Source organism: Myxine glutinosa, chromosome 12, assembly GCF_964187855.1.
Source record: "Myxine glutinosa chromosome 12, kmMyxGlut1.1, whole genome shotgun sequence".
In the NCBI taxonomy this organism is placed as follows: domain Eukaryota; kingdom Metazoa; phylum Chordata; class Myxini; order Myxiniformes; family Myxinidae; genus Myxine; species Myxine glutinosa.
Genome location: NC_136272.1, coordinates 6,832,121 through 6,850,537, shown reverse-complemented (window position 1 = coordinate 6,850,537; position 18,417 = coordinate 6,832,121). Strand labels below are relative to the sequence as shown.

The 18,417-nt window shown below is 44.2% G+C and overlaps 1 protein-coding gene across 1 annotated transcript in view; it reads left to right on the top strand.

The window, feature by feature from the left end:
* The window catches only part of LOC137415052 (DNA topoisomerase 2-beta), a 287,321-nt gene that overhangs the window by 107,057 nt on the left and 161,847 nt on the right, over positions 1-18,417 (top strand). Inside the window, exon 6 of the mRNA XM_068100610.2 lies at positions 7,948-8,093. Within this exon, the coding sequence (XP_067956711.2) occupies positions 7,948-8,093 (146 nt within the window). The remainder of the gene's footprint in view (positions 1-7,947; positions 8,094-18,417) is intronic.

Genomic DNA, 18,417 nt, shown 5'->3' with positions numbered 1-18,417 from the left:
CTTGTGAGCGGAATATCTTGAAAAATAAACGAACTACTAACTTCTAATCTGGTGTGTGGGTGTGTCTCCAACCCACTCGCAAATATTATCGACTCTTCCATGTTTCCTGCATCTTCCACTTTGTCAACTCACATCACTTCACCGACGGGGGACCTAGCCGTAACGCTTGTGATATTTTAAATTTAAGTGAGCCATTATCATTTAGTGTTTTCACCTGATCTCTTGTGAGCAAAATATCAATTCTTACTGCTCCTTTTGTTTGAATTGTATGAACACTAATCGTACAAGGCTTTTGATTTTGAATACAAGACAATAGTTTATCAAGATTGATTTTATTAACATATACATGAGTTGGATACTTTAATACTCATTTATTTATTCGAAAAATCTATGTGATATTAATTATAACACCATTATCTGTATTTATCTGCAATTCTGTTTCTTCCAAAATCAAACAATATGTATCAACTTCTTCACTCTTCTCCCTTTCAATGTATAGGGAAGTATCCACTCTATTAGACTTTATAGTTTCCTTTTGAGAACTCAGGTCAATTGCATAGATTGTATAAAGTTTTTGAAACACAACTATATCCAAAATGGGTTATTTATTACCATTGCTTTCACACATCTTTTGGTAAGACTTGTAGGCTTCTGCATCATCATTTTTTTCCCAATCAATTTCCAATCTATCTCGCGGGTAAAATGTGCCATCCAGAGAAACCCGAAGTTGTTTCACCTTAGCATTATCACTCAGCGCATTATTCTTATCAGTACCTTAATCTCCATCTGGTTTCTTAAAAATGAGCCATAGGTATCGTGGCTTTCCTTGAAGAACACCCAAATTCCACGTGTAGGTAGTATGGTTCAGTTTAACGTGTTGACATCTTTTAAGGTATGATACATTTAGTGGTTTCTTTGAGTTAAGTCTTTTATTCAACATCTCTTCTGTTTTAAGATAGGAGTATATTCGCTAATATACCAACACATCTCATGAATAACAAATTTATTATTATCACCAAAAGCATTAGCAACACCAAAAAGCAATCTATTTGCATTATCATTCCTTTGTAGTTGAAATCTAATTTTAAGTCCATACAAAACTTTATCATAATCACAAAATCCAAATATACCCTTTAGGGGAACTGCTACGGTAAAACTATTGTCTGCTTTTGTATCATCGTTATACATTGACTTTCTTTGACTATAACCAGGGTCTGTGTTTGTTCCTGTTGACATATCAGGAATAAAACCTTCAACCGCTCCCTTACCCATTCTATCAATAAATGAATATAGTGTAAATTTCATCATTTCATGTGGAGCAGAGACATAATCAACTGCTTCAACCTCTTGTGTTCCAATATATAAACAGACACTATTCAACATTTTCCAGAAGAAATCATTTACGATTGTAGCATTAGTGTTATTCGCAGCCTTAGTGAATTTAAATTTACACAACATGAAACTATCAGCTAGATTCAAGTTTGTTGATTATTTATTTCAAAACTTTTTGTTCCGTTTTAATTCCAGTCTGTTTCTGTTATCGCATTTACCTTGAAATAGTCTTCCTTTTTAGTAGAGTTTGAGATGATAATCGTATCATCCAAATCATAGATACTATCAATCGCTTCCATACTTGTATTTATTTAGTAAAAAAAAGTTGTTAAAACTTTTGAAACCCCGACCCAAGTATTTTAATTATTTTTCGTCGTTCTTGGGGAGACAATTGAGTTATGCCTTTCTTAATTTCTTTGATTGCTTGTAATTTATGAGACTCCTTTTGAGCATCTTTTATACTCTTTATAGCACCCGCTACATTTCCCACGGCAGAAGCGGTTGAACCAATTAGGTCTTTCTGTTTAAGAATAGTTGAACCAATACTCATTAGAGTATCAATTATCCTATCTCCTTTATTTCTAAATTGATGTCCTACACCCCATTGTCTCTTAGGTTTATCGTGTGCTCTGCCAAGAAACATACCTTCACCCTTATAGTATGGTGAAAGGAACATCCCATCCCCTGTAATTATTTTACATTTTCCCAACTCGTGTTTCCTCAAAATAACCATTATTTATTTATTGGAAAACTTCACGTGGGTGAATTCTGATGGATATAATTTCTTCATTAAAGGAAATCATACGATTATCTTGATCGGTTATCCTAAATTTTACTCTGTATATGTTTTTTCCTGACACAGGTAAATGGACAAGATTTTTTGGTTCCATATTGAATTTATAACCAATTGAGGTTGAGTATGCACTGAATGAAAATATTGTATTTGTTCTTATTCCATCGTCATAAGCACCATCAATCAAATCACAATGATCATGAGGTCATGGGGCCTGCAAGGCCAACCCCCACTCTAGCGGGGAAAAATGGCCTTAAAACGATCATTCATTCATTCATTCATTCAATCAAATCACAACTAGAACGGGCACTCGGTAGAGCGCATACCTTCGCCGCAGCTACTGTTCTGTACTTGGTAAAAATACGATTTTGACCTTTTCGTGACCTTGACCTTGACCTTTGACCCGATTGCTCCCAAAATCTAATCAAATGTGTCCCGTATAATAACCAATCATCCCACCAAATTTCATGCAATTCGGTTGAATACTTTTTGAGTTATGCGAATAACATACACACACACACACACACACACAGACATACAAATAAATACACAGCGATCAAAACATAACCTTCCGCTTTTGCGAAGGTAATTAACCTGAAATTGCAGACAGAATTATTTATTTTATCTGAGAAGCTAAACGAATCTTCTTCTTCTTTAGTACCTCAAACTTTATGTGAAATGCGATCGATTTTTAAAAATCAGAATTTGAGCAAATCTGTTTCATTCGTCTGTTAATATGCCTCCCCGATTGACAAATCTGCAATTTGAATTTCATTTGAGGTTGAAATGATTGCGGGAGATCGCGTTATAGTGATGACGTCTTGGATGGACATCCTCTTCTTCAGTCGCTCATAACTTTGAGTGAAATACGATCGAGTTAAAAATAGTCAGAATTTGAGCAAATCTGTTTCATTCGTTTGTTAATATGCCTCATCTCTTGACAAATCTGCAATTATAATTTTTTTTGAGGTTGAAATGATCGCGGGAGATTGCGTTATAGTGATGACGTCCTGGATGGACATCTTCTTCTTCAGTCGCGCATAACTTTGAGTGAAATACGATCGAGTTAAAAATAGTCAGAATTTGAGCAAATCTGTTTCATTCGTTTGTTAATATGCCTCATCTATTGTCAAATCTGCAATTATAATTTTTTTTGAGGTTGAAATGATCGCGGGAGATCGCGTTATAGTGATGACGTCCTGGATGGACATCTTCTTCTTCAGTCGCTCATAACTTTGAGTGAAATACGATCGAGTTAAAAATAGTCAGAATTTGAGCAAATCTGTTTCCCAAAATCTAATCAAATGTGTCCCGTATAATAACCAATCATCCCACCAAATTTCATGCAATTCGGTTGAATACTTTTTGAGTTATGCGATTAACATACACACACACAGACATACAAATAAATACACAGCGATCAAAACATAACCTTCCGCTTTTGCGAAGGTAATGAATTAATACCGAATTTATACCAGGTCCAGAGGATATTTGAATGACATTATCCCTGTAAAACATCCCGTTAGTTTCAATCTTTTTTGAAGAGAAACCCAATAACTCTCTGAATGAATTTTCAATCGTGAAATCAACATTATAATTATTTTTAAGTTTAATAGTTGATTTTGAAGTATGTTTTTGAATATCTATTACAATATTTTTCGGTTCATCACCTTTGTCTTTCATAAGACGGGCAATTTCAGAAGATATTTGGGAAATGTCATATCCTCCAGGTGAAACTGTTATAGTTTTATATCCACTTCCCGAATCATGGCATGTGCTTGTTCACCAAACGAAGAAAGCTCGATCATCAAATGACTTCATCTTGGTATGAGGTACAACCAGGAAATTCCCATAGTTGGACCGTAGCTTTGCTTCAGGGTGCTATGGGGCATAGGATGAAATATATAGACAGTAACCATTTAAATATACAGCTTTTAACGTTATAAACATAATTATAAAGTCTATACATTGATAAATCATGAGGCCAGTAAAGTGCCTCAGTGATTGGAGTGATATGATTGTAGAATTTCCAAGCCTGAAACACAAGCCTAACTCCTGTATTTTGCACAAGTTGCAAGGACCTGAGAGAAGAAGCAGGCAAGCCTTTCAGCTGTGGAATTGAAATATTTGTGGAAACTTTTGGCAGAAAAGCATACTACAGTACGTAGTGTGTTCAAAAAGTATCCGACCTTTATTTTTCGTGCGTAAAAAAAAAGAAGCTAGGGAGGCATTGATTGGTGCACGTATGTAGGCGATCCTAATGCACACGCGTGAATTTTTTCCCACCTGCAGAAGCTGTCATTCGACGGCAGACCGCCGATGAGTGAGGACATGTAAGTGAACGCCGTCGGATTTTCGTTTTTGACAAAATGACGGAAAAACTTGAACAACTCTACTGCATCAAATTTTGTGTTTTTTGGCCTCGGGGATGTTGGATGCTTCCATTGTGATGACTGCAACTTGGTTTCTGGGTCGTACCCATAAACCCAGGACTCATCGCCAGTGATCACTGTGTTGAGGAAGCTGGGATCGCTGTTCACAGTCTCCAGCATGTCCTGTGCGATCTCCAAACGGAGTTGCTTCTGCTCAATCGTTAGCAGCTTTGGTACGAACTTCGCTGAGATTCTCCTGAAGCCCAAATCCTCCTTCATAATGGAATGAACGGTGTTGAATCTTGCGGATCGTTTCCACTTGGGAATCGCCAAGCTTTACACAAAATTTGATGCAGTAGCGTTGTTCAAGTTTTTCCGTCATTTTGTCAAAAACGAAAATCCGACGGCGCTCACTTACATGTCCTCACTCATCGGTGGTCTGCCGTCGAATGACAGTTTCTGCAGGTGGGAAAAAATTCACGCGTGCGCATTAGGATCGCCTACATACGTGCACCAATCAACGCCTCCCTAGCTTCTTTTTTTTTACGCACGAAAAATAAAGGTCGGATACTTTTTGAACACAGTAGTATATATAATTCAAGAAGTGTCTGTGTGTTTGTTTCCCTGTTTTTTTTTTGTTTTTTTTTTTACTTCTAAGCACTCCTGAACTGCTGGAGGGAATGAGTTGAAAACTGGTCGTTAGACTCAGTGTGTTCCTGGGAGGGTTTTAGGAGGCATAGAAAACAACATTCTCAGCCCGGGGAGTTCAGGGTGGAGAGAGGACCCAAGTTCACTCTAAGTAAATGAGGGTAGATATGTGAGAGTTAGGACAATTTTAAAGCAGGGATTTTTCATTCAGAGAGTGGTTAATGCATGGAATTGTCTCACTGGAAAGGTCGTGGCAGTGGAGGGGTTTCAATGTTTTCAAACAAATGTTTTCAAAGTTTCAATGGGAATTAGAGAGTCTAACTTTAAGCCTTTTTAATTAGGTTGTTAAGGTATGTAAGTACTTCAATGGAATTCCCCCAGCGGTTATCAATAAAGCCAGAATGGTTTGCACGAGGATGGCAGGCGGAAATGCAAGCAAACTTTAGGAAATAAATAAACGCTTTAAAAGAAGCACAAGCCCAAACGAGACGAAATCCTACGCGAAAACACAACACTTAACAAACTAGAATGGCACTCGGTCGAGCGCATACCTCCGCCAGGCTGAACGTGTTGTATCCCTCCGATAGGCTGAATCTTCATCTGTACCTTAAAAAAAAAATCTAATTGGCTTCTTCTTGTCACCTACCAAACTCGTCTACCAAGTTTTGCCATAATCGGTCCACAATTTTTTGAGATATTGTGCTGTACCGGTCAATCGTTTTTCGCCATCTAGCTCTCAATTGTGAAGAATAACTTAAAAAATTAAATGATCCGGATCTTCACCAAAATCCAACCAATTCGTCCTTTTCAGATGCCCAAACTGTCCACCAAGTTTAGTCTGAATTCATCCATAACTTTTAAAGATATCATGCTATACAGTAAACCCTTAAAATCACGGGTTTGAATATTGTGGTTTTGAGCAATCACGGGCAACCTCTTTGTGTACAGATTTAGTTATGGCAGGGCTTAATTTAAGGGCTGCGTGGTGGTCAGGGTGGGTGACCACCCTTGTCTCTGCGGAGCCATGCCTGGTATGGTGGTTATTCAAGCTGATGCGACAAGCAATTTGCTGCTGTTGTCTGCGTGCTTCGGACCTGTTTGGGGAGAAAGCTGCCTGCCTGTTCGTGCAGAGATTTGCTTGCTGGGATCAGTTGTGCTCGCTCAGGGGCAAGTCACACTGGGTCCAAAGCAAGCTGCCGGGCCGAGACGAACTGCTATTAGGGGGGCCGAGGCAAACATGGGGCGAGGCCCTGAAAATGAAGCCATGAGGTCCTTGTTACACAGCTATAGTTCCACACTGATATATGTGATCTTTTCTGGCTTTCCCTAAGGACCCATTAATTTGTCTACTTGAGACGCACAAAGAGCTATCGCGATTTCAAATAGAGTGATCAACGATTGGCGTCTTGACCCATCTGGGTGAAGCACTCATTCACACCTTACACCGTTTCCTCTAAGCTCACGCTGCACTCGCTACACATATTCCTACACGTGTGCAAACAATGAAGTTAAAAAAACATAATTTGGGATTAGTGCGAACCCGCCTGTTCACGCAAGATGAGTAAGAGGCCGCACCCAAGCCTCGCTCTGCTCGTCTTCTTCTTCTTCCTCTATACTTTTCTCGGATGATTGCAATGGCGAGTCTGTCTTGTGTTGTAATGTAAGTAAGATTGTAGAAGGGGCTTCCATAAGTGCTTGGGGAAATTGCTTTTCTTTGTGTCTTTGATTTTTATATGTGCCTGGAATTCATTGTGCTTGTAAGTATGTGCTTGTGAATAATGTACCTGTAAATATGTGCCTTCTGGAATGCGTTGGTAAAATGTTTTCGACCTGCTTGATTGTCTCTTTTCCTTCATTGGTCTGACATAGTGTGTGCATAATCAATAGCCGGGAAGTTCTGTCCCACTGATTCACTACGCTAGGTAGCCAACATGTGTTCCACGGTTCGCTCAGCCATAATAAATAGACAGGGGGATGTAGAGGGTGCGGTTCCCTTGTTAAGGTATTCAACTCCAATAGTAAGGTAACGAGACTGAGGGCGTGAGGACCCTGCTCGACTTAACTGCTTTAACTGGCGTCCGCGGTTGGTTAACAACCCTGTCGTGCCGTGGAGTTTTCTGTGCCTGGTGGACTCAGGGTCAGTGATATAGCGGCGGAACCGAGTAAGTATCTCGTGAGCCCGGCACGCTCACACCATATCTGTAACAATGTACATAAAAAAATGTTTTTTATGGTAATCTAAGGCTCATCTTGGAGCTTTATGCAAATCACATGCAGCAGAAAGACATTGGGAGACATAAGTATACTTTTACGTAAATCACAGGGATGTGAATACACAATGGGTAAATATTTATTGCAAATGGGATTTGAACCTGAGTTCTGAGCCTCATGGGCCATGGGACCAGATGAGAATATTCTACCAGTTCGCTATGAGGATACACCTATACCACATGTGACAAAGTCATTTTGCAGATCTTTGCTTTCTGCGTTGAAATGGGTCATTCGTAAAGTTGAATAAAGGTTTTTAAAAATAGTTATTCTCTCTCCTGTTGATACCACGTTGATATGTTGATGTTATGCTAAGAGTAACTTGGACTGATTAAGGTTGATTTTGTGTGAATGGCAATTTGGAATAAAATGGTTTGATGGAGGTCATTTCATTTGGCCATTGTGATTTCACAAAGCACACATTGACAATTTCAATAACTATTGCCTTTGTTAGTGGAGTTGCAAAGTTGTCAATGAGATCAGGCTCATCAGTCGACATGCATACATTTTTGTATTATATTTTCTCACTCGCAGAGAGAAAAACGTAATAAGCATCTGGAACAACGGCAAAGGAATACCAGTAGTAGAGCACAAGGTAGAGAAAATGTTTGTCCCGGCATTGATCTTTGGCAAGCTCCTTACATCGAGCAACTTCAACGATGAAGAAAAAAAAGTTACAGGTAAAGTGTGGAATGTGCATTGATCACATCAAAATTAATAAAATGTGGTCATGAAGTTTAAAATTCATGCTTATTCTCTGACAAGCAAAGGTAGCCGGGTCCCTTTTACCACACTTTCCCCTGCCTCATCTCATCCCTTCCCCTGCCTCACACCCAACCCTCCATCCGGACTCCCATACCATCTATTCCCCTCCCTCCTGCCATTCACCCCCCTCCAGACTCCCTCCCCAACTCTTCCCCTCCCACCTCCCTCTGGACCCCAATCTACCCATTCCTCTCCCTCCTTTCTCCCACCCCATTCCTTCCCCTCCTTCCTCCCACTTCTACCACTCCCGCCGCCCACCCCTTCCTCTGTCTCCTCCCACCCCTTCCCCTGCCTCCTCACACCCACCTCCTCCCTCCAGACTGTCACCCCTTCCCCACGACAAGTAGTGGCTTGTGTGTTTATAAGTTAGTAGCAGGAGTTCCCGGCGTTGGAAGGGAGGGGGGTGGGGGGTGGAGGAGCAGGAGAGGGAGGGGTGAGGAAGGGAGTGGGGGAGTCGAAGTAAGAGGGGAGGAGAGTGAGGGGAAAGATATACTACATATACATCTTTGGGGTGGGGGGGGGGGTGGCTTTTACAGGCCCCTCCGTTTTGGGGGAGGGGGGGGGGAAGGGAAGGAAGAAATGTTTTCCCATGCAAAGAGTGCTTCATAACCTCAGTGTTGCCCAGGTAAAAAAGGAAATTGTAATACCCTCTGCCATCATCACCAGGTGGTGCTACACGGTACACATTTACATAGAGAATTTACGCCCCTCTCCTGGTCCCCGAAACCCCCGAATGAGGCCGCGGCCACATAGCCTATGTTACCCCCCAGCCAAAGTTGTATTTGTACCCCGAGTAAAGTATAAAAGCGTTTATAGCTGGTGTACCCGGCATTGCTCAAGCGAAAAAGGAACATTAACATATTTGAAATGAGGGCAAATATAATGGAAAAGCAATTACATCCACATCAGAATCCATCACAAATGTCAAATCATCATTTCTCCTTTTTGTTGAATACATGCTGCTGAATGTGCCGTTCATCACGTTTCTGAGTTAAGTAAGATGACGGTCAGGAAAAAGAAGAAGCCTTATCATCAACTTCTACCGCTTCCGGAATTGTTTTATTATTTGTGTTCAAATGTCTGGTAATTGTTTTGTATTTATTTATGCACATGTGTACTTGTCTATTACTATCATTAATCAAAAAGACTTCGGCACTATTGAGCGATTTTTTAAAATCCCAAAAAACCAAAACTTTCTTTGTTTCAAATATATATATTTATTTTTTGCCTAAAACACGCCCAGGCACTCACTGATGAAGCTCTGAAAGTTTGATGAAGATCCGTTCAGCCATCTCTGAGAAAATTTGCGACACAGACAGACACAGACAGACAGACAGACAGACAGACCAACGGCTCTCTTATATAGTCGATGAATTGTGAGAAAATGACTGTTTAAAACCCCTAGTAAGGTGCATCGTGGTAAAAAACGTGATCCTATAAAGTTTTGTTGCGATTCACTTTAGGAGCTCAATGGAGTAGCGTCACAAACAAACAACATCTCATTCCCTTTTATATAAAAGATAACATCGCTCCAAGCTCCTAATGAAATGAAATAACATCTTAAATGGAAGCAGATCGCGCAAAAAGGTGAAACAATGCGATCTTGCGTAAAAATTAAAATTATACATTTAAATATAGCTAATCCAGCCAGTTCCATCCGACCCCAAAAAAGGACTGTGTCGCCGAAAAAAAAGGACCACTGTCGACTGTATCGCCATGGCTTGCAACGAACAAACATCCAAGAACAAACATCCACGGAATACGGAATTCGAAAGGCCCGCTCCCGTTGATTGTGGCCGTGGCCTTGTTTGCCGGTGGCCTTGTGGCCTTGTTTGCCGCTGTGGTCTTGATTAGCGGCTGCAGTCGTTTGCCGCTGCGTTTGCCGCTTTGCCTCCTCGACCTTGGCCTCGTACTCGTCCCTTCGCTCCTGCCTGGCATGGCTCTGAAGTACTCCGCCGCAAGGCTTCTTCTGCTCAATACCCGCTCCACCCCATCATGCATCTCTGCCATCAAATCAAATGGACTCCTCCGACGACCCAGGTACATTCACCGTGGCTCCGGTCGCAAGTTTGTTTATTTGCAATCAGGTCACTCCATCCCCGTCCTCTGGTCGGCTCAGCGCACTCTCACTCTTCGTCCCAGCGCACCTGGTCACAGCAACCCACACGATCGCACCTCTTGCCTACGAACCCTGGCTAAATCACCTGAATTCATCCCTGCTGTTCAAAACAACATCAAGCTCACCCTGTTCAACACCCGGTCCCTCAACAATAAATGCCTCATCCTGAACGAATACATCCTGGATAACAAACTGGACTTTCTCTGTCTCACCGAAACCTGGCAACAACCTCTGGACTACTACACACTCAACCTCACCACACCCAATGGATATTCCTACGTCAATAAACCACGCTCGGAGGGCCGAGGTGGTGGAATTGCCGTTATCCACCGTCAAGACATCAAGACCAACCTCATCTCCATCTCATCTGCTCCATCATTTGAACACCTGGCTTTAAAACTCTCTGGTCACACGCAGTCAGTCATGGCTGTCGTCTACCGCCCTCCCAAACCACACCCATCATTCCTGTCTGACTTCTCCTACTTTCTGACCCAGCTATGTTCCCTCTCCCCCTCAATCCTCCTCCTTGGTGATTTCAATATCCACATGGACTCCACTGACTCCACAATAACCACTGACTTCACTGATTTACTCACCTGCTTTAACCTCACTCAACATGTCGACTTTCCTACCCATATCCGTGGTCACATTTTGGACCTTGTCTGCTCCACTGGATTAAATTTGCACCATCTCTATGGCTCCGACCTCACCCTCTCTGACCACTTAGCCATCACTCTGACCATCAACATCCCCGCCCCAACACCAAGGCATTATCGCACAATCAACTTCCGTAAGCTAAACGCTCTTTCACCTACCTCATTCTCATCCACCCTCTCTGAAAAAATGTCCACTTCTCCCTTCATTGACCTCCACACCCCTTCCGACCTCACTGACTACTACAACCACACTCTCTCCTCCTGCCTTGACCAGCTTGCGCCTGTAAAAACCAAAACAGTTTCTTTCACCCATTCTGCTCCCTGGTTTACCCCTGAACTCCACCTGATGAAAACTCGTGCTCGCCAACTTGAAAGACTCCGCAATAAAACGGGTCTCACAGTTCACTCCCAAGCCTACAAGGACCACATACAACACTACAAAGATGCCCTCTCCCGCGCCCGCTCTGCCTACTACTCTCAAATTATCCACTCTGGCTCCGGAAACCCAAAAGCACTCTTCTCGACAATAAACAAACTCCTCCGCCCCCTGAACACCACCACCCAGTCATTCACAGTAGACAACTGCATCTCCTTCCTCTCTTTCTTCCAACGCAAAATTGACAACATCTACAACAGCTTGACCACCGCCGCACCCGCTCCCCCTCCAACCACCTGCCCCCCCTTGTCCTGCCATCCCCTGTCTCGGTTCTCCCCAATCTCTCCTACTGACCTCTCTGAACTCCTCATAGGAATGAAAACTGCCACCTGCACTCTTGACCCCATCCCCTCCAGCTTTGTCAAAGCCTCCCTCCCTGCTCTCTCTCCACTTATCATTGCAACAATAAACTCCTCCCTGTCTACAGGCATCGTCCCACCTTCCCTCAAAATTGCTGCTGTTACCCCCATTCTAAAAAAACCTGGTCTAAACCCTGACACCCTAAACAACTTCAGACCCATCTCCAACCTACCCTTTCTGTCAAAAGTTTTGGAACGCGCTGTAGCCACTCAACTCAAACATCATCTCTCTGCCAATAACTTGTATGAAACATTCCAATCCGGATTCCGCTCCAACCACAGTACTGAAACTGCTCTCCTCAAAATCACCAACGACCTTCTCCTCTCCTCTGACGCTGGCAACCTCAACATTCTCGTCCTCCTCGACCTCAGCGCTGCCTTTGACACCATCGATCACACTATCCTCCTCACCCGACTTGAATCCACCTTTAACGTCACCGGCACTGCCCTCTCTTGGATTAAATCATACCTCTCTGACAGATGCCAGTTCATCTCCATCAATAACTGCAAATCCCCCACTGCTCCCCTCCCCCAAGGTGTCCCCCAAGGTTCAGTTCTTGGCCCCCTCCTCTTCATCCTTTACCTGTCCCCGCTCGGTCACTTAATCCGCCGTCATGGTCTCCAATTCCACTGCTTCGCCGATGACATCCAGCTTTTCATCTCCACCAAGTCCGTCTCCACCGACACCCACTCTATCCTGACAAACTGCATCACTGAAATAAAATCCTGGCTTCAAATCAACTTCCTCAAGCTTAACTGTGATAAATCTGAAATAATCATCATTGGCCCAAAAACGCTCACAAAATCCACCCATAACTTTGCCCTCAACATCGACGGTATCCCAGTATCCACCTCCCCTCACATCCGGAATCTTGGCGTCATCTTTGACCAAACCCTTTCCTTCGACAAATACACTAAACAGATCACAAAGTCAGCCTTCTTTCACCTGAAAAACATTGCCCGTCTCCGCTCATCCCTCTCCTCCACGGCTGCAGAAACCCTCATCCACGCCTTCATCACCTCCCGTCTGGACTACTGCAATAGCCTCCTCTATGGTTCACCCTCAAAAATCACCAATAAACTCCAATACATTCAGAACTCCGCTGCCCGTCTACTCACTCATTCCCGGACCCGTGACCACATCACCCCCGTCCTTTACAAGCTTCACTGGCTCCCCATCCCCCAGAGAATCCAGTACAAAATCCTCCTCTTGACATACAAAGCCCTCCATAACCTGGCCCCATCCTACCTGGCTGACCTCCTCTCCAGACACACTCCCACCCGCAACCTCCGCTCTGCTGGTACCAACCTCCTGACCCCCTCCATCCGGACCAAATTCAGATCCTGGGGGGACAGGGCCTTCTCCATCGCTGCTCCCACCCTCTGGAACTCACTACCTCACACCATCAGAGACTCCTCCTCACTCACCACATTCAAAACATCACTAAAGACCCACCTGTTCAACGCTGCATTCAACATTCAACCCACAGCATTTAACCCCTGACTATCTCTTCTCCTTCTCCCTCCTTTTGCTTTAAATATTTCCCTATTGATTCTTGTCTTGTCTTTTTGATTCTTGTCTTATATATATGCCGTATATCGCTGCTGTTTGTTTTCTTGATTCTTGTCTTTTTGCAATTGTTGTTTTCATGTATTGTTATGCATTATGTTTTCCACTCTGTCAAAGCGCCTTTGGGCTTCTGGAAAAGCGCTATACAAAATAAATGAATTATTATTATTATTATTAATAGCACTCAAAGTTGAGCAACAAAAGTCGTTACAAATATTTAGGCAAAGGCCAAACAAAGCAAATGGAAAGGTAAGAGAATGGTGACACAGCGGCGAGTTCCCTTACCAAGCAGCTTTTAGAGCGCTCGCCAAGTGGCTTAAGCATTCAAACGAAACAGTTTATATGGAATGGCTGGACTGGCAAGCGATCGATTAGTGGTCCGTAGGTATGAAGATCAGGCATTCCATGATGAGCGCCTTATCGTACAAAAACCATTTCGGGCTGTTCCAAGGCAAGGCGTTTTGGAGCAGGCCGAAACAAAATAGTGGCTAAAGACCCCTATGGGGTAAAATCTGGCTGGCCAAGGGTAAGCCTGTTTTTGGTTTTTCATGATGACCACCCCTTTAATTATCTTCAAAAGGGGTGTTTAAATTGATCCAAACACCCAGTTTTCATTCATGCACTCCCTTGGAGTTCTCTTAGTATGCATGAAAGTTTCGGGCCACTAAGATTCAGGGTTTTGGAGTTATGGTCACACACTCTCTCTCTCTCTCTCACACACACACACACACACACACACACACACACACACACACACACACACACACACACACACACACACACACACACACACACTCTCCAGGATCTAGGTTTGACCCCCCCCCCCCCCAAAATAGTAATTTGCTTTTTACTGTGAAACTACACACACAATTTCGATGAAACTTTAGCACAACCTTCACCACCCGTGATGTACCAAAGCTTGTTCAACAACAACAACAACATGCATTTTAAGGCCATTTTCCCTGCTAGAGCGGGGGTTAGCCTTGCGGTCCCCATGACAATCTTCTCCATTTTGCCCTATTTTCTGCATCTCCCCTTGTTAACCCCCTTGCCCGCATTTCTTCTTCGACCATCTTTAGCCAAGTCTTTCTCGGTCTTCCCCGTCCTCTACTTCCTTTTACATTCATTTCCATCACTCTTCTCAACCAGCTACTTTCATCCTTCCTCAACACATGACCAAACCATCTCAACCTGTTCCTCTTCACAGCATCCATCACAGGCTCTATTCCCATCATCTTTTACAATTCATCATTTGTCTTCCTCTCTCTCAACGATACTCCGCACATCCACCGAACCATTCGCATTTCCACCCTTTCCAACCTTCGTCCAAACCCAACCGAAGCTTGTTCACGGCATTAAAATAATCTTTTAGCGGTTGCCGAAGACGATAAGAAGAGGCCATTTCGTTGGGTACAAAAGGTAGTTTATTGTACAGAAATCTCCAGCAACTGCTCGCGAACGGAAGTCGTAATGGCTTATATAAAACAAGCACCCACTTCGGAGGGCGTGGCTCCAACAGCCGCGCGTGCGTCACGACGACACAACGAAACGTCCGTGTGCGTGGGTTAGAACAAACCCATCGTAATGGTAACCGTCACATGCGGATAAGTGAATAAGGTAACCGCGACATGTGCATAAGGTAACCACTACATGCGCCCCCCCAGAAGGCACGCTACGGGCGTGTACGTAGTTCGCGGGTGGAACAGAGCCGGGCCGCGGGTGGAACCGAGCCGGGCCGCGGGTGGAACAGAGCCGGGCCACGGGTGGAACAGAGCTGGGCCGCAGGTGGAACAGAGCCGGGCCGCGGGTGCTGAGCAGCGGTAGCAGTTGTAGGTGCAGCAGTAGGAATTGCGGGAGTGGCGAGCAGCAGCATCAGCCTCGGGATCCGCCGTAGGAGCAGTAGTAGGAGTGGCGAGCAGCAGTACTCGGCCTGTGTGCACGGAGGCGACGAAGTAGCAGTACTCGGCCTGTGTGCGCAAAGGCGACGAAGTAGCCGTGCCGCCAGCGCCCCGTAACGGCATCCTTCGGAGGGTCCCGGAGCTGGTTCGCCCCTCCAGTGTGGAAGAAATTGCGGTCGCAATCCTGCCGTGTTCATTCGGCCCCCAAATACGTTCGGGGGCAACGGGGTCACCAGTTTAGCGGTTGCCGAAGACGATAAGAAGAGGCCATTTCGTTGGGTACAAAAGGTAGTTTATTGTACAGAAATCTCCAGCAACTGCTCGCGAACGGAAGTCGTAACGGCTTATATAAAACAAGCACCCACTTCGGAGGGCGTGGCTCCAACAGCCGCGCGTGCGTCACGACGACACAACCAAACGTCCGTGTGCGTGGGTTAGAACAAACCCATTGTAATGGTAACCGTCACATGCGGATAAGTGAATAAGGTAACCGCGACATGTGCATAAGGTAACCACTACAATCTGCCCATTTTAGGGTATACAGGGGGTCAAAGTGGGTCCAGGTTTGACCCCCCAAATAGATATTTGCTTTCTTCTCTGAAACTACACACACAATTTCAATGAAACTTCACCACCCGTGCTGTACCAAAGTTTGTTCATGACATTAAAAAAAATCTGCCCCTTTGGGGATCTATGGGGGGGTTGCCCCCCAAAATAGGTATTTGCTTTTTTCTCAGAACCTACACACACAATTTTGATGAAACGTCACCACAACCTTCATCCTCCGTGATGTACCAATGTTTGTTCAAGGCATTGGAAAAATTGGGCTCTGAGGAGGTACACGGGGTGGGAGTGGTGGGGAGGGCGGGGGGCGGGGGGGTTGCCCGAACATATGTATTTTTATGTTTGTTTGTTTGTTTAAAGTATTATGATTATGTTAGTATGATTCTACATGCTGCCCTGTCTTCTAGCAAGCATTGAAATTGGTTTAAAATACCTTTAGTTAGTGCAGTATACTGTTTATTCTACCAGGTGTTGCCCCTCTGTAATAAATAGCCAGGGGTATTGCCCCTATGTTTATTTTTATTTCCGTATTTTCAGGCGAATAACCCACAGGCTACACGTGAAATTAATTCCAAAAAGTCCAACTGCGGGGTATACTCGTGGGTGGGTGATATGATATTTCATCATATGGCACATGACATAACCACAGGGGGCCAAGCTGAAGGTGGATGGAGGTTATGTTTTCACCCCTGTCTATTTGTCTGGTTGTTTGTTTGTCTGTCTGTGAACAGGATATCTCAAAACGTTGTGGATGGAATCGGACGAAACTTGGTGGACAGGTTTGGTGCGTGACAAGAACGAATCGATTCGATTTTGGTGAAGATCCGAATCCGGATACGAGAGTTATTTAAAAATTTTAAGTGATTCTTCCCCATTGAGTGATTGGGTTAAAAACGATAAATAACATGATATTTCAAAAAGTTGTGGACTACTTATGACAAAACTAGGTGGATGCGTTGGTTACGTGACAAGAACAACCTGATTCGATTTTGGTTGAGGTCTGAATCCAGATCTGGCCTATTAGTGGATACAAAACGTTAACTGTTCAGCTTGCATAGGTATTAGGTATGCTCTCTACTGAGTGCTGTCTCATTGTTCTTTGTTGTTGTTCTCCTCCTCTTCCCTTTATAAGGGGTGAAGTCCAATGGTACCATGCTTCTGCCATGCCACAATACTCCTCCACTTCCCTCTGTCTTCAGGCAAATCTTTCCGCTCTTTAACCACCCCCACCATACTGATATCCCTCCTCACACATTCCTTCCATCTCAACTGCCGTCTACCTCTTTTCCTCCTTCCGTGTTCCATCAAACTATGTGCTCTCTTTCCCATTCTCGCTTCCTTCATCCCCGTCAAGCTCATCTGTACACCAAACTCCTCCCTCAGTTCATTCCACCTCCTTCTATCCACTCTCTTCACTCCCACAATCCTCCTGACCCAGTTGTTCTCGCAAACCTGCATTCTTTGTTGTTGTCTCTCTGTCAGTGCCACTGTCTCCAGACCGTAAAGGTAGGCTTGTATTACACACTGCATCAGAACGTTTACTTTAAATCTCCTTGTTACCTTTATGTCTACCATTACTCCCTCCACCCTCTTCCATGCATTTACACACACATGAATCCTTCTCCACACCTCTGCCTCTGACTTACCATCCCCTCCCTCCCCTCCCCCCCTTCCAGTCACTGTTCCCCTCAGATACTCCAACCTATTTCCCTGTCTGATCTCCCTCCCCTCTAACCTGATATTCATTTCGTTTCTCTGCTTCCCAACCCACATCACCTCCATCTTCTCCATGCTCATTTTCAGCCCATGCTTCTCAAATGCCTTCTTCCACTCCCCCAGTACTTCCTGCATCTCCCGCCTACTCTCCACTACAACAGCCTGATCGTCTGCTTACAGCATCGTCCACAGAATACCCCTCATGTTTACCTTCCTGCTTACCAGCTCCATCACCATGATAAACAGGAGTGGGCCGAGAGAGTTTCCCTGCCTCACGCCGATGTTCACACTGAACTCCTCTAACATCCCAGGACCAACCTAAACTCTTCCCTTCATTCCCTTGTACATCCCTTCCACCAACCTAACCTCTGCTTCCGGCACTCTTCATTCATCTCAGTGTCGCCATTACCATCTCTCTCGGAACAGCGTTGTCGGCCTTCTCCTGGTCCACAAATTACAATGCCATTTGACCTTGCACCTCCAATCTCTTCTCCACCAGCTGTCTCAGGGTGAACATCCCATCTGTCATCCCCATATCCTTTCTAAACCCTGTTGCTCTTCTCTGATCTCCACACTCTTCCTTATCCACTCATTCAGAATCCTCTCCAGCACCTTCATGACATAACATGACCTTGTACTTTCCCAGATCTTGATGAACATCCCCCTTTCCCATTCAAAATCGGCCCAATGAACCATGTCCTCTAGTCCTCCGGAATTGAAGCAACTCTCAAACATACATTCGACAGCCTGTTCTTCCACCTGACGCCGACTTCTTTCGCTGCAATTATCATCTCAGCACACACCTGGTCAATGCCTGGCACTCTTCCCTTCTTCATTCCTATTCAATGCTGTCTGCAGCTCCTCTTCCATGATCTCCACCAACTCCACTTTCCCCTCCACATAATACGGTAGCTCCAGCTC